The sequence below is a fragment of the Ixodes scapularis genome, unplaced genomic scaffold, assembly GCF_016920785.2.
Source record: "Ixodes scapularis isolate PalLabHiFi unplaced genomic scaffold, ASM1692078v2 PGA_scaffold5__190_contigs__length_132052651, whole genome shotgun sequence".
NCBI lineage: Eukaryota > Metazoa > Arthropoda > Arachnida > Ixodida > Ixodidae > Ixodes > Ixodes scapularis.
The window spans coordinates 31,710,082-31,733,494 of NW_024609880.1; the positions used below are offsets into that span (position 1 = coordinate 31,710,082).

Here is a 23,413-nt window from a genome sequence, read left to right on the forward strand (position 1 = left end):
ATCGGCGATTGAGGTTCCGTTAGCCGACGCAAGCGTCAGCGGACGTCTCATATTTCCATACTCTCATTTAACTACAGAAACAAAAACAACAACAAAAAAATCATCCAGTTCATGCTCACTATGTTCACCACTGACAAGATAGTCGGTAGTTTACGAGTTTCCGTGCAAAGCCGATCAAAACGAGGCACCAGATTAACTTTTACGGCTGCCATCAGGAAAGATCTGGCTTGTCGCGTTCCCTCAACGTCACTCCGAATATTGTTTGTGCCCCACGCACCATCCTCTTGTAGCAATATTTTTATTGTCCCCATGTGATTTCTTTTTTATGTTCTTACTGGTGTTTGATCATAATTCGGTCATTGAAATAGTTTTTGCTGCCGACCCTACCATTATTTTGACCCTCTGGCAGCAAAGGAATATTATGCCGGCATTACACACGAGATAAGAATGTAGACACTCCGTCCCATATCTCAAATTACATCACAACGTGTTTACACAACTGTAGTGCAGAGGTACGATGAGCAGGGTCTGAGAAAATATTAGTTTCAGTATTTTCAAAAGAGCGACGAAACAAAATAAAGAAAGGACCGCCAATCGGCAGCGCGTGCAAGCAGAGGCAGTAGTGACAGGAAGCGCGAGGTGTGTCTTTCGTACGGCCGGCATCAACTCACGCACTGTCCGAAGATGTACTCTGTTTTACTCGTAGGATTGCAACGCTGCGGAATGTAGGCGTGTGATTTCAGAAAGCGCGTCCTACCATTTCTACGCGCGAGTGCTCCTGCAACCCAAGCATTGTATACAGTTACGTCCTCGCGCCCGTGCCTTGGCCAGCCCCGTACACAACTTATGCAGTATCGAAAAGGCATAGTTCAAAATTGACGGTCCCACTTTTCCATACCGCTTCAAAACCCCATCTCGCTCAAATCACTTGGCAGCCGGACAATTTTGGCAGGGGGCCTCAAGTTGGGGATTATCCGGTACATTGTCCTCCCAACAATGAACGTGGGCGCGACGCGCCAGAGGGTGAACACGTGAAAGGAGGGGCGTAAGAGTGGAGAAGGAAACTCAAGGTCGCAAGCGACGGGAAAAAGGGTTTCGAAATTGGCGCGCAGGTTTTGCAGCATTTGCTCATACGGACGGGAGGTTATCATTTGAGCCCGTTCTCGTTTCGCCCTTCTCACTTGGCCCTTCTCAAAACAACCATTCTCAAAAAGATCTTCTCTCTTGGACCTGGCGCATTTGGTCCTTTCCCGTTTCGTCCTTCGCATTTCAACCCTCCTCATTTGAGTCCGTTCTCGTTTCGCCCTTTTCACCTGGCCCTTTTCAAAACAGCTATTCTCAAAAATATCTCGCTTTGACCCGTCGCACTTGACTCGTTCTATACGAAAATCGTTTTTTTGGGGGGTTATATTAATAAGTACATTGATATATTTTGTGCGTGCGTGTGTGTGTGTGCCACGCTACAGGCATACTCTCTCTGCCAAGGATTTTAGCAGTGCGTTGAGATCGTCGTGAAAAGCTACTAGCTGACAATAAAACAGACCAAGTATTTATCGCAGCCAGATCATATTCCGAAATGTCACGTTTTTTCGGGTCTCTCGACCTGGGACAATGCCACCACTTCTATATTGCAGTGTTTCTCAAATGGGGGTCGCGAAGGTATCTATAGGGGTCCGCGAAGCCATGTCTTATCAGTCAAGCGCACGACAATATTAGTTCTCTTTCTTCACATCGTTAAGAAACGTTCCAATTTTTGGGTGAGTACTCTCGTGCGTGTGTCAATGAGATAAGTCTACTTCACACTAGCAATTAGTTATATCCATTTATTAAATCATTATCATGATAGCCTATACCTTTCTATTCCCCTCACCCCGAGCGGGGTCCTCCATCATCTCTGCCTTTCTACAAGGGGTCCGCGAAACATCAGTGGTTGAGAACCACTGCTAATATGTATGCTATTTCTGTTCAAACAAAGCTTCCAAATCAAATGTTCATCGCTTTTTTTTTTTTCGTTTGCTTAGAGGAAGGGAAGGACGCGTCATTGTACGATTCTCAGTGCGCACCTCTACACATAACATATACCTAATGGTATGTTGGGGGCCCAAGCAAGGTAAGGCTCATCAACAAAGCCGCGAAGGCATAACAACGTTAGAAGCATGCCGAAGTAATGCCATTCGGTCGTAGGGCGAACGGGCAAAATGAGAATGGGCCCAGTTGCGAAAAACACGATTCGGACCTTATGAGAAGGTTCAAACGAGAAGGACCAAATGAGAATAGGACGAAATGTGCAAGGTTCAAATGCGAATGGGACGTTTTGAGATACACCCCATACGGACAGCCAACGCCGCCCTGGTGGTTCAACTAATGTTTTGTTCAAGATGGCCGCCGTGGTACCGCAGCCTTAAGCGCCCAACATTGGGCGCTTTGCCGGCTTTGCTTCTGGTTGTTTCTTAATCCTGGATTAAAAACATGGCGGCTGGTTTGTCACGGTCGACGCGGGGGACGAAATTGGTTGTGCAAAGTGTTTTAGGCTACATCAGCGTGAAAGTTTCGACAAAATGACTTTCGATTGTGACAAGGATGCAAAATATTGTCGCATGAAGTGTTGATCGACCCCTGTTTTCAAGTTGGCTCTCCACTTTCAGGGCGTGTTAGCCCTAACCGAGAAACGTACGGAGCTGTGGGGCTCACGTCTGTATTCCCGTTGGTTCTTCTGTCAACGAGCTTATTCGTATGTACTTACTAATTTTCGCATAGCTGTAACGTATTGTTATTTACCACCTTGTTTATCTACACTTGCAGCGCGTATCCTTCAATCTGATCAGCGCGTTGAATAGTGGCAGTACATGATCTCGGCGATCAGCTGATTGTCGACACCTCTGCCGTTTGCATTAGATTGCGGCGCTTTTAAGTAATAATACAGCGAAAATTCAATTTCTTTCGTTTTCTGAGTTTTGAGACAATCTTCAGTGAATTTTCCTAATCTCGCGAGTAGAATCTTGGCTTCAGGAAACTGTGTCGTTCCATAACTGTAACTTTTTTGGTGATCGCATTTGTTTTATATATACTTTGCTTTATATCTTTCATTCGTTTCCCGAGAACGAGATACTGTTGTTTCCGAGTTGTGCTCTGTGATGGTGTTTTCCCTTTACTTTTGTCGTTTGTTGTCATTGTGACGATGGTTGACACTATATACCGGAACACGTTTTCAATAAAATTAAGTTGAAAGTTGCGCCTTGTTGTGTCCTCCGTAACTTTTTTGGTGATCGCGATTTTTTTGGAATATTTTGCTTTATATCTTTCATTCGTGGCGACGACAAGTCGTAACGACTACTATGTTAGATTCGTTCATTGCTGTATCGGGGCAGGCTGGGGCAGGCGATGCGAAGAGACGACCGTTCTTATCGGCGCGATGTGATGTACTAGTGGGAGTTTTTTTTGTTTTTTGTTTTCTGAACTCGACAGTGTGAAACTGAAGTCCGTTTGAGGCTGCAGCGGATGTTCAACGACGGTACAGTGCAGTTCTGTCACCTTGCTGATAGCAACGAGTACCGTCGATGCAAGGTCTCGTGACCTGACCTCTCGACGACTTCTATTCGACGATTTCCGGGCATTTTCGCAGCTGCCGTGGCGAGTTCGTCACTGTTTTGAACTTCATCGGTCTCAGGCTTGACTTGGTTTTAGCAGTCATCTTACCTGCCTACTTATATCCATGATGTTTTGTCTTCAGCGATGTAGCGAGTAGAGTGTCCTTCTCGCGTTCGGTGAGATTTGGGGCCCCCGATGGCTCCTTCGCCTCAAAATGTGAGCACGAAAACTACTACCACTGTCAAAATATCCTGTTATCAACCGATATTAAACACACAATCACAGATGTAAAGAGCATTCGTGTTTATTTGAAGCTTTGACTTCTGTTATTGAAAGTTAAACGAAAAAATGATTGAATTTGGAGACCTTTAATTCGTTACTCACCGAAGATATACAGCGAAAAGCAGACGCCGACGACAACTACTACGGCAGTCTTTTTTTTTTCTTTTTGTTTACATCACGCGATTCCTTTTCGCCAATCGTATTCGTCGCTCTGAGCGTTCCCTAGTTTGCTCTGTTTGTCCCTAGATTCCCTACGCAAATCCAACGTTTAGCTAGGGGCGCGTCTGTAAAGCCGGCTTAACGTTGGTGCAACCGGAATTTAAACCCGTGCTTACCTAAGCTCGGTTTAGGGCGCTAAGCCGGCTTAGGAAAGCGCCGCTTTGGGTTAAGGTAAGCGGCGTTGGTGCAACCGGCCCTAAGGGCCGGTTGCACCAACGTCGGTTATCTTAACCCAAAGCGGCGCTTTCCTAAGCCGGCTTAGCGCCCTAAACCGAGCTTAGGTAAGCACGGGTTTAAATTCCGGTTGCACCAAGGTTAAGCCGGCTTTACAGACGCGCCCCTAGCTAAACGCTGGATTTGCGTAGGGAATCTAGGGAAAAACAGAGCGAACTAGGGAACCGAATACGATTGGCGGAGAGGAATCACGTGATGTAAACAAAAAGAAAAGAAAAACTGCCGTAGTAGTTGTCGTCGGCGTCTGCTTTTCGCTGTATTTCTTCGGTGAGTAACAAATTAAAGGTCTCCAAATTCAATCATTTTTTCGTTTAACTTTCAATAACAGAAGTCAAAGCTTCAAATAAACACGAATGCTCTTTACATCTGTGATTGTGTGTTTAATATCGGTTGATAACAGGATATTTTGACAGTGGTAGTAGTTTTCGTGCTCACATTTTGAGGCGAAGGAGCCATCGGGGGCCCCAAATCTCACCGAACGCGAGAAGGACACTCTACTCGCTACATCGCTGAAGACAAAACATCATGGATATAAGTAGGCAGGTAAGATGACTACTAAAACCAAGTCAAGCCTGAGACCGATGAAGTTCAAAACAGTGACGAACTCGCCACGGCAGCTGCGAAAATGCCCGGAAATCGTCGAATAGAAGTCGTCGAGAGGTCAAGTCACGAGACCGTGCATCGACGGTACTCGTTGCTATCAGCAAGGTGACAGAACTGCACTGTACCGTCGTTGAACATCCGCTGCAGCCTCAAACGGACTTCAATTTCACACTGTCGAGTTCAGAAAAAAAAAAAAAGAATAATGAAAAAATAGAAAAACTCCCACTAGTACATCACATCGTGCCGATAAGAACGGTCGTCTCTTCGCATCACCTACCTGCCCCAGCCTGCCCCGATACAGCAATGCACGAATCTAACATAGTAGTCGTTACGATTTGTCGTCGCCACGAATGAAAGATATAAAGCAAAATATTCCTAAAAAAATCGCGATCACCAAAAAAGTTACGGAGGACACAACAAGGCGCAACTTTCAACTGAATTTTATTGAAAACGTGTTCCGGTATATAATATCAACCATCGTCACAATGACAACAAACGACAAAAGTAAAGGGAAAACACCATCACAGAGCACAACTCGGAAACAACAGTATCTCGTCCTCGGGAAACGAATGAAAGATATAAAGCAAACTATATAAAAAAAAATGCGATCACCAAAAAAGTTAGTTATGGAACGATACAGTTTTCTGAAGCCAAGATTCTACTCGCGAGATAAGGAAAATTCACTGAAGAGTGTCTCAAAACTCAGAAAACGAAAGAAATTGAATTTTCGCTGTTTTATTACTTAAAAGCGCCGCAATCTAATGCAAACGGCAGAGGTGTCGACAATCAGCTGATCGCCGAGATCGCATGTACTGCCACTATTCAACGCGCTGATCAGATTGAAGGATACGCGCTGCAAGTGTAGATAAACAAGGTGGTAAATAACAATACGTTACAGCTATGCGAAAATGAGTAAGTACATACGAATAAGCTCGTTGACAGAAGAACCAACGGGAATACAGACGTGAGCCCCACAGCTCCGTACGTTTCTCGGTTAGGGCTAACACGCCCTGAAAGTGGAGAGCCAACTTGAAAACAGGGGTCGATCAACACTTCACGCAACAATATTTTGCATCCTTGTCACAATCGAAAGACATTTTGTCGAAACTTTCACGCTGATGTAGCCTAAAACACTTTGCACAACCAATTTCGTCCACCGCGTCGACCGTGACAAACCAGCCGCCATGTTTTTAATCCAGGATTAAGAAACAACCAGAAGCAAAGCGCCCAATGTTGAGCGCTTAAGTTAAGCGTAGTTTAGTGCTAGGTTTAGCGATAAGCGAGTTTGGTGCAACCGAACGAAACCGAAACTAAGCTTAAGTTCCCGGCTAAGCTCCGCTTTGCGCTAAGCGACGTTGGTGCAACCGGCCCTTAGAGGTTCAAACGGGGGCGCATACTTCGTGGCAGTTGCAGCCTTTGTCTGGAGCTGGATGATGCCCAATAACCATAGGTTTTGTGTCTACGGTAGATACCTATAAAACCGAAAATTAACCACAGAGACGGTTTTATCAAAATTAGGGCTGATCGAAAATTGAACCGCCAATTGGAACTGTCCTTAAATAAAGAGAAACAACAACAAACACAATATTCATGTAAAGGAAATCTTTATATAGTTTTATGTCGTGTTAAGCCGGAGCAGGGCCCCACTGAAAAGTCCGTGAGATTGCTTCTTATTACAAAAATCACACACCTCATCCTGTTTCCTTCTCTAATGCCCGAGTCCGGCTAGAGCGACGAGCAGAAACAACCAAACCGGCAAGCCTCGCCTCAAACACGTACAATATTGGCGACGAGCGCGATCGCAAGCGTCGCTGTGGTTGGCCTTCCGCGATTGGCCGAACGCTGACTATGACGTCAGCAAAGGTTTTCTCAGCGACAGAAATAAGAGTAATGTAAGAACTTCGATCTTGACGGTGTTGGCAGTGTTGCTTTCAAAGCGCAATGATTTCAAGCTTCCACTATGCTCATTACAAACACCATCTGACTTCACTTCCGCAAGGTAGTGACGTCACGAGAGGAAACCTAAAGAGGGCGCCACCAAAAAGTGTCGTCGCTAATACACCCGAAGACAAGTTTTACTGACTTGCAATCACCCGTGCTTGCTTCACGAGCACCGAGAGACTGCAAATCCGCTGTTTGTGTCTGGCGTACCTAAAGCCGGGGTCACACTGCGCATACATCATAAAAAAGACAGTCTGCATACAGATTCGAACGCGAGTCACCACGTGATCCGTGCTTCGAATGCACCATGGCAATGAGTTCTGGGAGAAACTTGGCCCATGCACATTCCAACCACGGATATTGTGGTGACTCGAGTTTGCAGACTGTCTTTTGTACGATGCATGAGCATGCAGTCTGACCCAGGCTTAAGCTAACTAGCGAAATGTGCTGCGCTGCGAAGTTGCACAGAACAAACGCGTGACCAGAAAATGAAAGGAATACAATGAGTTACATCGAGATGAGGAGAAAGACAACGTACTTGAATGGGCGCAGACTAACAACTGTTTATCCTTTATTTTTTCTCCTTTTCCTTGCGTGGGTTTTTTCATGCGTTAATGTTCTCCCATCACAAGCTCTTCCACGCATACATCACTTTATCGGGTTTATCGCTGAGCCAAGAAGACTTTTTTCATTATTTCTCAGATTTTCGTTTTTTTCAGACACACGCATGAGAAAACTCATGAAAGGGGGAAAAAAAGAATAAACAGTTGTTAGTCTACGCCCATTTTTGTACGTTGAGTTTCTCATTCGATGTAACTCAATGTTTTCCTTTCATTTCCTGGTCACGCGTTTGTTCTGTGGAACTTCGCAGCGCAGCACATTTCGCTATGTACAACCAACTAGCCCAAACCCAAGTCCAAGCTTTATTAACCCGGCTTAAGATTTGTCGGTGTCGGTATTTTCTGTTTGTCGCTCTCCTGGGACTCGGGCATTATCGGTACCGGGATGTTTTCCAAGTATTCAGGTCACCTGCTTGTTTCCTGGAATTTGGTGTATCCCAATCCTTTATCCTATTTTCTTCGACATACATAAGCCCCGACAAACACCGATGTGTTTTTCTGACAGCGAAAATAGACACGGAGAAACACTGAATCTGTGGAAAGAAATGATCCCCGAGATAAACAACTTCGAATTCCAAGAACATATAAACCCCGAAAACAGAAAACCCCACTACTACCCTACCCTGCCTTGCTTCATGCTCTATAGTGCTCGGAGGCCTAACGAAGGGATGCCTTCTGAGGACATACGTAATGGGGCAATCTAAAGTTACTGAATCTTGAGAAAATAGCGCCATTCGCGAGTTTTAGAATAGCGGAAACACCCTTGCGTCAGCACTGCGTACAACGCACGCAAGCTGTCGACGTAACGTTAGTGTGGCGTTGAACGTGCACTTTTAGTATAGCGGAAGGCAAACGCATACGTAATGAAGTCCCTGTATCTGGGAAAAGTAGCGCATTCTCTTTCCTTCTCCTCTAAAAACCCTCCTTACCCCACCTCTAACTTCCGCTTTGCGACGGAGGCGCCCTCTGGAATTTCCCAAGCGTCTCGACGTCTCGGTCAGCTGAAGCGGTCGAGATGCCGACGGTGTGGACTTTTCTCGTCATATAAGTGTGGCAGTGACCTCCTTTAGAGGCTGCATTCGTATCCGACCGTCCTGAAGTCGCTCTAGATCTGTTCGTCCAACCGTGGATCCCGAAAGTACTTTGGATAATCGTCCCTACCGAGTTGCATTAGGTCAGTGTCTCGTGAGTGCTCGGTTTCACTGGAATTGCAAGTCGTTTTTAATCATCATATAAAACCGCCAAATTGCAATTTTATTCCCCATGATTTCAAATGATTGACTGCTTTTTAATACGTGTCCTTGGCGAACTTTCGGGAGGGTTTGGCCTACGGGCGCTAAAAACAATTTGGCGGCCTAGAAAGAAAGATACTATTTCCTTTCTAATCGGAGAAGTGTTGATGTGGTTGACGCTAAGCTAGCAATTTTAACCTGCAGTACTAGTAATGATAAAAATCGCTACGTATTTCTGTGCATGCTGTAAAAATTTGCGACACCGCGGGCCTTTCGCTACGGGGCTACGCAGTGCCGCTAATTTTCCGAGCGTATAATAAATACTATTTTCGTTATTTTATTTGATGAAATCGTTTTTAGAAATGAAAACTCCGTTTTCGTTTAGTTTTATTACTCCGTAATTTTATCAGTGTCTGTATCTTTTTTGTTATTCGTTCATACTAAAAAATCCAGGTTTAATCACAATTTACGCTGCTTTTAGACTCCTGGGCCAGCGTCCTGGTGCAGACTTGGAAATTAGCGCTCGGTTTCAGCACCTAGCTCTCGAGTCAAGCAATTGCTGGTTATTTCAGTGAAAGCGAATGAGGCAAAAATGATTCAAATCACACCCAGGGAACAATGCAAAATGAGCGAATGCGAGATCAAAATCTCCATCAAAATACACAAGCAGATGATGTTAAAAAGAACAAAATCAAAGTCACAATTTTGTTTATTTTACAAAACTGTCAGCCAGGTAAAAGGCCACGGCAGGAGCATTCACTACAAGTAGAACACATGCTGAGTACATAAAAAAATAGATCACAGAATGAAAAAAGCAGATAAAGAACACGGAGACACACCATACACAATCAAAATGCTTTCTTAACACTTCACAAATCTGCGGGTAGCTTTACTGACAGGTGCAGTCACTGATATCATAAAATAATTCTAAAGCCCTTACACCTTCTAATGCTGTTACTGGTACGGTACACCTGTAGACAATAAATTGTACAAACCACATGGAATTAAACATCGAGCTGCTTGATGAGACGGGTCTGCAGGTATCCGACTTCAGATGCATACTTAAGATAAGTATGCACGAGTGTGTTATATGCTGCAAGTTTGGCTCACCTTATATGCTAAAGAATCCATCAGCTTGTGCATTATGTCTGACACAAACTTGAAGTCCTGTAGATGGCAATGAAGTGTGCATTCTACAGGTAAAAGCCACACCAATTCCCCAGTACCACATTGAAACCATGGGGAACAAAAGAAAGATGAATTTAAAAAAAAACTTTGTTGAGGATTCCTTTACTCCATGCAGTGGACTTTTCGAGACACTTAAGTTGATCTGCAACTAGGAAGCGCTTACGTCCAAATTGTAAATTGTTCTCTTCACGTTGCAACTGATACTCCTGTCATTGCGCCAATACCAGTTTTATCTGCATTGAATATAGTTAGGGTTCTGCGTTTTCGGTTTCTATTTTTTCAAAATTCGGCGTACTTTTTTCGGTGTTTATTTTTAAATTCAATTTTCGGTTTTTTTCGGCGTATATTTATGCCCGCAAAAATTTATCGGCTTTTTTCGGTGAATGTAAACTAAACACCAACGGACACCGGATCAGATGATCCTTGTACGTAGCTCTGATATTTGTGATCACTCAAAGAATAACGGCACAGATACATCGAAAAAGAAATGGACACTTCATTTGCAAATGTGTGCAACTGTAAAAGAAACAAGAAAAAAACGCAGAAGTACAAACAAGTCAGATATGAAGCCTATGCCCCAAAAACATGAAACCTCACCTTCTGTACATCAGGAATACGTGATCTCATTATAGTACGCACAAACATGTACCTTCCCAGGTTCTCCTTCTTGATCCACACTATTTCTTTCCTGTTAATATATGACCCTGAGCTTCGAGAACGCCCTCTCAACGCTAACACTGGACGCTGGCAGGTTGAGGAGATGACGCGCTGCCTGAGCCAAAATCGCCGAAAGAGACACGGTGCAGAGCTTGCATCCAGTAAGTCTTCCTCACAACGAGTTTGAAAACACGCTCGCCACGGCTCTGCGGTACGACTGGACGGTAAAAGTGACCTTTTCCGGTTAAAACTGAATTTTAAAAAATGGATTCGACGAAATTTTGTCGGTCTTTATCGGTTTAAATCGAAACTGCCGAACCTAAAAACTGACCTTTTACGGTTAAAACCGAATTTCCGAAAATGGATTCGGCGTACTTTTATCGGTTTTTATCGGTTTAAACCGAAAACTCCGAACCCTAAATATAGTTCTTTGTAGCTCTTTGTTATTCATCAGTACACAAGGAAGACTGGCATTCTGATGATACTGCCTGATACCAAGTGTAAGCAGTGTGCCTGAAAAAGAAACAAAAAATATTATTACTTTAGTCTTGTTAAGTGGCTAACAGTGAGACAATAAGATTGGATGTAAGTAACAGTCTGTAACTGTCTGCAGTCTGCTAGGAAATAAACAGCAGTCGAAAATGAAAACTCATCAGCTGTTGCTGCGGCAATCTGTCGAGGACAAGATGGAGAAGCAAGGGCCTGTAGGGCGCTGCTCAGACCTTGCTCGGGCAGCCATGGGACGGCACACACTTCTAGAATGAATAAATGAACAGAGACAACAGTCGTTTTAGGTGTGCCTCGGTCGACCTAAAAACAGTATCATTGTGCTAAACTCACCAGCAGCTTGAAGGGGGGGGGGGGGGGGGGGTTGCCGAACCAGGCTGCTCTGGGGAAGCTGGGAAAGTTAGGTTCGGTACAGCACCGCTTGGAACTTGCTGGGGGGACTGAAGAGGACACACTCACCTAGAATCAACAAAGACGGCACTAGCGGTAGGTGAGCCTCAGTTGACCTGGAAAGAGTATCGGACTGCCAAACTCACCAACAGCTGTGGTCACTGCGTCAGATTGCCCCGAGAGAAAAGCTCCGCTTGGACCTTGTTGGGGGCCCTCGAGAGGACACACACTCCTAGAATGGACAGAGATGGCATTAGTGGATAGGCCTCGAAAGACTACGGAACAGTATCGGACAGCCAAACTAAAGAGCAGCTGCGGTTGCTGCAGCAGTACGTCCTGGGGATGTTTCAGTACTGTGGGCACTACCTTGTGGTGCACTATTCAGGTTTTACTGGGGGTGCCTCGGGGACTTTAGGGAGGCAACCGAAACAAACAAATGGAACTGCACTTTGTAAAAGAGGCATCCAAAATCATCAGTTTGTTCATCGAATTTGTATCATAAAACTGATGCAACGTGTCTCACTGAAGAATTATATATATATATATATATATATATATATATATATATATATATATATATATATATATATATATATATATATATATATATATATATATATATATATTCTTTTTTTTTGTGAGATGTACATACTATTTACATTTCCAGTTCCCTTGCAGTGGTGGTTTACTCTCATGGTTGAAGGTAACGAAAAAAGAAATGTTTGGGAGAGCACCTTTCCTCAATTTTTTTTTTTCTCATTTGTTTTGCATGATTAGTGTTTTGAATTGGTCGATACTGAAGTGGTCTTGTAATATATTGAAGAGATCGGACTTTAGTCGAGAGCACATCGTGTAACGCCACCTCAAACTCCCGTTTCTGCAGATCCTAGGTTAGCTTGCCAAAGACCTCCACGTGAAGTTTGCGCGCTGTCAAGGCTGCTGGCGCGAGTGGGGGGTTGATCTCAAATGTTGTATTCGCTAGCGTTTTTCGTTTGAATAAAACTACGAGCGAAGAAGACCCTATTGACGCTACGAGAGCGAACGCACTTTGAGCGGGCTAAGCACAGACGCTCGTCCAGTAAAAGCGATATCGTTAGAGAAAATATACTCCTGCTTGTCGCACTGGCTGCGCTCGCACTTATATTGAAACGCTCGTGTCCGCAGCTGCGGCAGCGTTGCAAGCTATCTGTGCGAAATAAAGTATGGTACGCGAGCAGGTACGCAACACTTGAAGAGAGCGCTTAGTCGGCACGCACCCGTAATTGAGAGCGACGCCGATGCCACAAGCACGAGCGGGAGCAGGCCGACGCACAGTTGCGTTTGAGAGCGTTTCACTGCGTGGCGACTGCGAGAACGCAGGACATCCATACAAATTTTGTCGTGTGCCAAGCAATGCTTTGAGTTGTATTCCACGCTTCATACGAAGCACAGATGTGCCGGTGACTCCCTTTCGTTTCTCGACGCGACGCAGTCGAACGCTCTCAAACGCAACTGTGCCTTTATTGCCACGGCACCAGCGTCCGTGCATGCCAAGTTGGCAGTGGTATGCTCGCTATTACATCGCTCGCGTTTACGGTGGAATGGAATGCATAACTCACTCTAAACAGCTGTCTTTTTGCATGCTAATGATGAGTATGCAGAGCACCTACCTCGCATAACTTGGCGGCTCCCGTCGGGTTGAAATTGTTTCGACCGATTCGGTGAAGCAAGATGTTCCACCGAGGTTCCTTTTTCGTTTCAGAGGGAACACTGAAAAGCTTTCCGGTCGACGTTTCCAAGGGCGCAGCAGCCCGCCAGCTGCGGCGTAGCAGCATCTTGGGAAATAAATGACGACCGGAAGTCCAAAACCGAAAGCCAGATGTCACGTGACGACTGGCCAATAGTGTACGCGGCGGCTAGTTCAAAGAATGGCGCAACTTTTCCCAGGATAAGAGGTTTTAATACGTAAAGACTTGCAGCGCCATGTAGATGTGCTTCAACGAAGTGCTTCAAACAATCCAAGGCGGGTATTCGATCAAGCCAATCCAACACCGCGAATGTCCTCGCCCTCGCTTTGCTACGAAGTGTGTGAATCTCTTTCCAGTTGCCTGTTGTGAACTTGTTTTGTCTTTTTTTTTTTTTAGCCCTGTGCGACCAGCAGTTCGATCTCTGGTTCGCTCCAGTGTCTTGTGGGATCCCTACTATCGTATGTTGACTTCGTCATTTGTTTGGAAGTATGCAAGCAATAGGTCGCACCGCTCGCGTACTGACCGCACGGTAGACACCTTTTTGGGTTCGACGGCGACGTTCTTGGCTATCGCCACCCATCTTTGCGGGCGCTCGAAAGGGTTTGTCGCATTGATTTCTTTGAGGAAGTTGTGGGTCGCCTGTCAATACCGTCTTCTGTTGGAGGCCTTGCTCGGCACCGGCTCTTTCGTCTGTCTCCAGCTCCGAACTCCGTGTGTCCTCGCCCGCCACGAGCCTCGCCCTTTTTCCATTCTTTCACTTTTTTCCACCAGGTTGAGGTCATCTTCAACAATGAAGCGAACCCGCACAACGCGCGTAGCACTTCCACTGGTTTGCCTCACCGCCGCCATTTTTCAAACTGGAGTAGTCTCGCACTCTCCCGTGCGCGACGAGAGTAACCAGAATAACACGCAGGGGACCGCTACGTACACTCGCAATAGGGAGTTTTCGTAGATCGTTTCCGCTGTCCCGCAACGCTCTCCGCAAGCAGTTACGCTAGCCGGAACTCCACAGTCAAGGCCATCGGCGCGCCGGCGCAGTAGCGGCTGCTTCGTTGCGGAGGGCTTAGCGGAGGGGGAAACGCGGTCTACGAAAACTCCCTAATAATCGATAGCGAGCGTACGTACGCATAGCTCGCTGCAGTGAGTACGTATGGCTCATGCGCAGTGTGGAGGACGCAGCGTTAACGCTTATGTAGGGGGCTTGCGTTTACTCCAATAAAACTCTATATTGAGTCCCTGGTCTGCTAGACGGACACAAACAGGCACTAACACACAGACGACCGAACGTCTCAAGCTGATTGGCTGATCGCCCTCGGTTGCCATGGCAATCGCGCCATTTCAGTCGTTTTGAACCGGTCGCACCAGGATCGCTATGGAGCATCATCGTACTAAAAGCGTACTTCGTTAATATAAGCCTCGTTGGCGATGTGCGTGCAATCTCCTTATCAATCATGCTTCTACCCACAGATCTCTTACAATAATAATGTTGTTTTGCGTCCTTACAGGTAGGAAAAATACTTTTCAATGGCGCCAATCACCGGGTGCCGCATGTAATGTCTCGCCCACGATCGTGGTCTCGTCATTCAAGCAACGTCTTTATAAAGCTACCCGTGACTAGCGAATTTAGATTGGTTCATCGATACTGGCGAGCTTAGAAAGAAACTGGTCGTTCCGCGAAGCAAAAGGGCGAACATGTGGGGAGCTTGGCGCTACTTTCTCACGACCCACTGACATTAGGGCAATCAGCTCGCTAGATCTACTTCTCGCGTTATGGCATCGACACTGTTTCACTTTTAGTATTCAACGTTGCCAGAGCTGCTTGCGCGAGCATGGGGTGTGATCTCGCAGATCACTTGCACGCTTTCTCGCGCAAACGAAATCATAGATGAAGCCACGCGCTTGCGCCAGTAGTTTTGACAGCGCTGTATACTAAGTATGAAACAGAATATACAGTTCGCCGGTTCTCTGAAGGAGTGGTTCTCAAACTTCCGGCTCTGACGAAATTGGTCCCTGATTCACTCGGAGGCCATTCAGGGACTCGCATTGAATACGATGTTGACAATGGCTAGGTTTACATGAACGCGACCGTAAAGTGTATACAATCGACAGGAGACGACTATGACACAGGGAGAGAGAAGTGTGGGTGCGTGTGATGGTCGAAGCCCAGTTCGGTGTGCTACCGTCACATATACATATATAAACCCAACATATGAGGTGAAGAAACACATAAAAGGCACTCCAAGCAAGGGCAAAATAAAGCTGTATATTTAAATATGTCCGGATTACGTTTTAGGTGTTTGGTGTGAACTGACCATTGCCTACGAGATGAACTGTCCATGAACTGTCATTTGCAGACCACGATCAGCGCGAAAGGTGGTGTGGCATCCTGCATAAGAAAGCCAAGCAATACGAGTGACCCGTTTTCGCGCTCGAACAATGTACACACTGCTGCCGACATTCAGGCATGCGTATAGATCCGGGCACGCGCCCGAGTGTGTTCTGAAGGGGACCTCTTCGGTATTCCGTATTGTCTGATACTGTTACACCCAAAAGGTTCCCCCAATGAGTCGCATCCGGCGGGCCTCGCGAAAGTTCTCGATATTCGCGGAGCCGCACCGAAAAGGTCTCGGGGACACCAAGGGGTTCTTGAGAATCGCTGCGAATCTAAGGCCTTTGCTTCGAAGGCCTCTTGATTTTTCAGTTCACGTTGCTGCTGTCTCCACTTACCTCTCGGCGTCCTGGGGTTTGAACACGGAGCCCTGGGGAATGGTGCTCTTGGTCAGCGTGTTGCTCACGGCAACCGTGACTCTGTTTTTGCCGCCGTAGATCAGAGCTTTCGTCACCTGCGCGTTAGGAATAGAGGCTGCAGTCCGGTAGTCTTAAAAATGAAGGCCGGTTTTCGTCCTTATTTTTGTTTTAATGACAACAGTTATTAGAGGTTTCCTTTCTTTCGTTCAAGTTGGGGAAAAAAAGGAATCGTCGTTTCCTTTCTTCCTTCAGAGCCCTTAGTTTTGATCGGGGTTCTCTTGGTCCTTTGGGGATCCAAAAGCCGCATCCAAAACTTGTCACATTTCAATGGTTGCAATGTGCGCAACAAGCGATGTGCCAAACCCAGGAGCGCCAATTGCGGCAAGTCATTGTCTTTTTCTGTTTACGTTACATTGTATTACGGAGAAAAGCTCACCCACTTTTGTGCGGGTCTGGAGAAAAGTTCACCAGTCTTTTGGCAGACCCGTAGAAAAGCTCACTTCAAATTAAATATTTATGTAAAGTGGTCGTTATCATTCGATAGCAGTAGTGCTATCAAGATTTCACGCGACTCTCACGGAGGCGGCACACTGTGTAACACTGTTAGCGCAAAGCGATCTTTCGCATTTTACTTAAAGAAGGGGTTGACCAGCGTCAAACATTTATCGCATAAGTTTATGCCCAGAATAAGCAATTTCCACTGCGCAGTAGTTCTGATGGTGACAACTAAAATGTTAGAAAAAACAAAACAAAAACCTCGCTCTTTGTGTTGACAGTGCCACGCAGCGTGCCTAAAAAAACGCACAAAAAATAAATATTGATTGATTTTTTTTAATGTATGTTAGAATTTTTTAATTTTAATCAGAATAATTTGATAATTTTAAAGCTATGGAGGTAGAAATTACTGACTATTTATCACTATATGCATTTGTAAACACGGCAAATTGTTTGATCGATGCTTTCGATCAGGGAAAACAATGTGAAAGAAAGTAATTGCTGGAATTTTAAAACCTTTATGTTGATGAAAACCACGCCATACTAGAACAAAAAGGGAGAGCGCCTTTAGAGCGCGCGACACTAGAGCGCCGACGTTAGAGCGCGCGACACGAGGGCGCTGCGACAGTAGCGCGCTTGACACTAGAGCGCACGTCACAAAAGCGCACGATCAATTGAGCGCACGACACGAGAGCGCACGACCAGTTGAGCGAACACCGCAAAATATGTAATGCACCTGCGGCTCCACAGACAGAACAAAATTGTGCGACTCTCCTTATCGGAGCGTTGGTGATTTTTGATTGATTGAATATGCCTTTAGTAAAAAAAATAAAAAAATAAAACGGATATGACTCTTTCAATCCAATTGTTTACTGACATCGGAAAGAAAAGGGGGCGGGGAAGTGGGGTTGGGCATATAGGTACAGGGACTACCTGCAGTTGGGTTTACGTTTTGCTATATTTGGTCTATTCTTGACAAGCATTTGGGCTGCGATCTTAATGGTGGCTATTTAAACGTCCCTCACGTCATTTTAAATAGTATTGTGACGTCCATAACCGTTATGAAGAAAGCTGACCGCCAAAAATGTTTCAGTAAAAAACTCATCGAAGGAAATCTGAATGCCAGTTTGCCGGGTGCAGAGCTTTCCAGCCTTTTGACGGAAACTAGAAAAGCGCCCCTGCAAATATGCGAAATATATTTCAGAACTTTTTTTCCAAAATCTTAATTCGTTGACGCTTCGAGTACGGTGACAACGTTACCTTTTGTTGTTGATAGAACACAACCTTAAGGCAATGCCCGTTCTGCATGTCTCAGAAAAGAGTCTACGAAGAAAAAAGACTTGTCTATCGCTTTGTACGTTTTTTTGCATTCTACAAAACCATAGCTTCTCCACCTTTGTTCTTAGAAAGTAGTCCAATCTTCTAGGGCCCAACCAGAGTGCTTTGATTCATAAATATTCGAATACCAAAGATTTCAGAAATTTATTGAATATCGAAGAAAAAACCGCAACACAAAGAGAAACAACAACTCGAACATAAACGTTTCAGACATGATTAGACACCGAACATCTGCACCAGGATAGTGCCGCGGGTAGTAAATTTAAAGGATTGATTGTATAGGATTCGTAGGTCAGCTTTTTCCGTAAAAAACGTCTCCAGAGACACAGCACCAATGCGTCAACATCCTATCGTAAATTCGCAAAGATTGTGAGTGCGTAGGTGAGCTGGTGGATGATGATCATGCTTGACAAACCCGAGCCGGAAATGCCCCTGCGTACAGTAATTAATGAAAACCTCACAAGGCGAAATACTGGTTCGAGGTTCCTTCAACGAGGCTTAAATCTGGTTCATTTGGAGAAGAGTCTCGCTCTGAAGAATTCAAATGAACTCATCAATGTCCTTGAGGGGTTTTATGGAAAGGACTGCTCAGTTGTTTCAATGGGCATAAAAGAACTATAATTAATCTCTAAAGAAGGCAGGACTAATTTAGCAAGTTTGAGAGGTCTTGGACTTGAATTCGTTTAGTTTTCAGTCAAAATCAGGAGTAGCGATAAACAGTTTTCTTTGCATCCTTGATTTGTATACCTGCAGGCAACGGTTGCTCCGATGCTAGCAGAAATATACTTAAACAAATTGTACTCTACGGTCACTGATGCGTCGGCAGACCGTTCGCTGTGCACAGGCTTTGTAAAGAGATAGGTTGACGATATAGTGATTTCCGCGTTTCGGGAAAAGCATGTATCACACATTGAACAGGCAGTAAGCTGTGCAGCTCCAGAGCTTATGTTCACCGTACAACGGAGTATTGCAGTATATGGATTTGCGTATTCACATGGAGGGTGGTCTTTGCTGGGACTACGGAAAGATAGCAGCAAAACCGGTTTTTAAGTAAGAAACGTTGCCACGCTAAGTCGGTGAAAGCAGGTGTTGTGAAATCACTAATCAGGAACGCTATGGAAAAATCATGTGTGCACTTCATCGCGCAAGCCGTCAAAAGACAGAGGGAAATGTTAGGAGATGCTGGTTATGAAAACGAGTTCCTAAAAAGACAGACGGAACTATAGCACAGGAATAAGCTCCGAAATTAAAAATGAAAGATGTTCACAACTCCCAGTAATGCCGAATTAGAGCGGAGCTCTTGAGAAGGAAAAGGGGAGGGTACGGAGGGAATGCCTCATCTGTACCCTCTTCTCCTCCTCCTACCTCCCGCGCGGTGAACGCGATTTCCGAACAAGTGGTCCGTCGGGTCGGGCCACTCGCGTTGGACTGGTTGTGCGCTCTCGTGACGGGCGCTCTAATGACACGCGCGCTAACGTCGCTACGCTCTCGAGTCGCGCGCTCTAATGTCGGCGCTCTAGCGTCGTGCGCTCTAGTGTTGTACAGCCGGCAGGTTTGATGTAAATCATCCTAGTAAAACCGGTCTGGCTGTCATCTTGATTTTTATTCTCCACACTGGCTATAGTTCTCGTTCCATTTTTATGTCAACCCGTTTCGCGTGAGCGGTAACACATGTAATTCTTACGTGATACGACCTTTTTATTTTCCGTTCGAATGAGGTAAGAGTTGAAACCACTGTTTCTTAAACGAATGGTAAAATGTGGAGACTCGACAATGCGGTGTCGATACACAAAACATAATTTCATAAATAAATATCCGTAAACTTTTCAAGCAACAGGCCTCTACACTCGTTATAATTGCACCCATTACGTTTTCATCAGTGTTCTATTGAAAATATTCATTTCGTTTCCTTCGGGCAACGCCTGACATGTTAAAGATGTTTTAATATTTTTAAAATAACGTCTACTATACTCGTTTTCACCTCAAGAAAAGAGGACGTTTTGCGCATTGTTCATACGCCGGGCGAAGTAGTTCTTACAAGATTTGGTTGTTGGAGGAAGAAGCGATCTTTTTGGCGTTTGAAACGTATACGTCTTGATTAGATAACATATATCTAATCTAAAATGCACCTACATATATATTAATTCTCCTCGTAAAATGAAAAATTAGTAATACTCCGCGAGGAGCCGGACTTTTTTCCTTCGGTTCTTGAGGTGAAAACGGGTATAGTGAAGCGAAGAAAGACCGCATGCGCACGGGGCGTTCCAGCATACTTAAGTTGAGTGAACGTATTTCACTTGAGTGAACGCTCAATGTTTAGACTCGTAGGTGAGCTTTTCTCCGCATCTGTCAAAAGGCCGATGAGCTTTTGCTCGCATCGAACAGTTTCGCGGTGAGATATTCTCCGATGAGCTTATCTGCGGTGAAATTTTCTCCGTCGCCCCGTTACACTACCGCGGAAAGAAACAAATAAGATCAAACGCAGAACATATGCCACGACATGGCTCTTTATATTCTGAAAGCCCGAGATGGTCTCCAACGTTCAACTATGTGCAATAAAACCAAGAAATGCAATCGTTGTAACCGATCATCGTTGTATCTGGACACGGTACCTCACGCAAAAACGTTAGGGTTGCTAGAAACTGATCGTTATAAGCGGTACATAGTCATATATGTTATCGTTATAAGAGGATTGCACAGGCGAACGCTGGGGACAACGCGGGCGTTCCCGAGGCACTGCTTTGGCTCGCTGCTTTTATTTACGAGTTTATGTACCGTTCACCATTTTCAGTATGCCAGTGTAAAAATTGTAACGTAAGAATTTCTATAGTGCACGCTGGGACTGTTTAACTGCAGAACCGCAGGCTTTTTACAGCGGAGCTGTTAACGGCTAGTTTCCCCAGTTTCGTGTTCGTCAGCAAACAAATGATGACACGAAACTCTAAACAGCTATCGATATTTATAAACGACGGTGGCAAGCTTTCGAGCCTTTTCACTCTGGCTCGCTGACTTGCGGCCGGCCATTACTTCATTCCGACCATAGTACAGCTTCGCCGTTCTTGCTTCTTCACCAGAGTGGAAAGGCTGAAAGTATTTTTGTCTAGTCATCAGTGTGCAACCGCCCCGCACCCGTGCCTACCTCAGCGCCAAAGGGCAGGTGTCCGCCCACGTGCTTGGCGACCAGCTTGTTGTCGAGGTAGACCAGGGCGACGTAGTGGACGCTCCCGAACCTCAGGAAGACGCGGCTCTTGCCGTTCCACCAGCCTCTCGGCGCGAAGAACTCCGTCTGGTACCAGGCCCAGCCCACGTAGTCCCGCAGCGTCGCGTTCTGGGTGATGTCGTTGAAACTGGCCGGTACGGGCATCGGAATCACCGATCCGGACTGCGATTTTTTTTTAAAGAACGAGGTGAGCTTTGCTCGGGCATTTGTCGGCTGTGCAAGGTTTAAGTTTTGCGTCATAGGAGCCCATTTTTGCAGCGGTAGGTGTTAGGGTCCTCTTTCGGACTGATCTGGCGAAGGTCCAATACAAAAGCCCCCATGATCGTCGGGGGAGAGTCATAACGAAGTCGAGCTGGCCATCTCTCCCCATTGCCGTCGTCCCTCACCTGTTGCCCTCACAAAATCACGTCATCTATGACAGGACGTGCTGTCACAATCTCTCTCTCTCACCCTCCGACTAAATACGCCTAAAATCAAACAAATATTACAGCGTACTATACTTCCTCTCACCGTAACTTAATTGCCAAGCGGCAAAGGCTAGAGTCACAATGAGCCAATCAGCGCATTCGAGGGGGTTGCGCGTGGTGCTGTGGAAACAGCCACGGTTCGGGTGAGAAGAAAGCCGCTTTTCTATGGATCTTGAATGAAGTGGAGAAAAAAAGTTTTGGGTAAGTTACCTTTAAAAAGTAATTCGTTACAGTTACAGTTACTGTCAGAAAAATAGTAGCGAAGTTACCGTTACAGTTACCGCAACAAAATAGTAACTCGCTACAGTTACAGTTACTTTTAAAAAGTAACGACGTTACTTTTCAGTTAATTTTCTATAACACAAAAAATTTAGGAAAAACTAGAAAACGCCCCTCACCAAGTTTTATTGCATAAAATTAAAAAGTATACTTTTTGCTTCGTATTGCAACTTAGCAGCAGTTGCTGCTCGAAATTAGTGTCTGAAAGTTTCCCATTTGTTTGATGACGAACGTAGGGTGCCTTCATGTGCGCTTTGCTTAGGGTGGAGAGATGTGGCCATTTTCTCCCACAGTTTTATTTTTCGTTTTTGTTCAGAAGCGCGTGAAAGAGCGTGTCCCTGCACGCGTTTGTGGCGCTGACTGTGCTATGGCGACATTTTGTTTTTGTTGATTTCTTTGTATTTTACCCGTGAGCGCGTGCTGTCGGCATCGGGTATTACAAAGGGTGGCATCACCCTAAACAGAACGACATTCAGGCACTCTAGACGAACGCGTTCCTGCCCTTGCTGAACAGGCGCTCAACTGGCGCGCTGGAAAGAACTGCACGGGGGCAAACGCGGACCCAATGTAAAAGCTCTATCCTTGGTAGCGCTAGCATATTGCTGGCTCGTTGATGGTTGCACTGGGTTCATAGAGTCGCTGGACATATTTCAGTTCGTCCCCGGCAAGCCAGAAACAAACCCCGCGCAAACAGCAGTAAATTTTGCTTCGACTGTTCATACCACGTCGGAGTAGTGGCGCAAATAAAAATACGAAGCATGCGTATTGCGTAGTAGTGGCGCTAATCAAAATAAGAAACATACGCAGTGCCTTCCGCGCGTATTGTTGATTCGATGTTGATTCACCCGATTAAAAAGCGTTCGCGCAGAAAAAAGAAAAACCGCAACATAGATAGTGCTTCAAGATACTAAAATGTAAGTGTTCAGTCGCAAAATACAAGCGCGTGCGTGAAGATAACTAATTTTTTTTTCAGCAAATCTACGGGTCGTGACTCGCGAGAACGAACGTATTCACAAGTTTGTACAAGGCCAACTTGACACTCAAAATATCGGAAAAACAATTTGGAAAGTGCAAGGATCTAGATTGTACCTTTTCAATGATATATCATTCATAAGAAAACTGGAAAGTAGCGGCAAAAGTAACGTCGTTACTTTTATTGTTACCTCCGAAAAAGTAATAGAACTACTTTCACAAGTTACATTTTTAAAAAGTAACTCGTTGCAGTTACAAGCTACCAAAAAAGTAACAAAGTTACAGTAACGCGTTACTAGTAACGTTACTATTTAAGACTGGACACAAGAGAATCCAAGTAGGAAGGAACTTTCTTTTTCCCCTCTTCTCCAACCGCTTGAGTCTTGTCCTTGTACCTTTGCTAAGCCGTCACGTGCTTCGACTCCGTCGTTCTGACTGATTCGAGGGGGTCGTATCGTTCGCTCTTTACCAAGTTATGATAAAATGAAGTATACTACTAAGTACAGTGTCGGAAAATATGGATTAGAGATATACCTAAAAAGAAATAAGCTCTTTTTTTTTTTAGAGCTTAGAACCATATAAAGAGACTACCAACAGCTTTGGGACATCATTAAATGATCCGATCCGATTGACCTATACCCCTGTCATACGGGCGAATTTAGTGCACTTCAACCTTCAACGAAGTGCACTTCAACTCACTGACCGC

At 45.2% G+C, this 23,413-nt stretch overlaps 1 protein-coding gene across 2 annotated transcripts in view; it reads right to left on the reverse strand.

The window, feature by feature from the left end:
• LOC8042692 (beta-glucuronidase) overlaps window positions 1-23,413 on the reverse strand; it is an 80,572-nt gene that overhangs the window by 50,412 nt on the left and 6,747 nt on the right. For both annotated transcript variants that reach the window (XM_029984713.4, XM_029984714.4), the window contains exons 2-3: window positions 20,909-21,151; window positions 15,916-16,031 (exon numbers count right to left, since the gene is read on the reverse strand). In XM_029984713.4, the coding sequence (XP_029840573.2) occupies window positions 15,916-16,031; window positions 20,909-21,151 (359 nt within the window). The remainder of the gene's footprint in view (window positions 1-15,915; window positions 16,032-20,908; window positions 21,152-23,413) is intronic.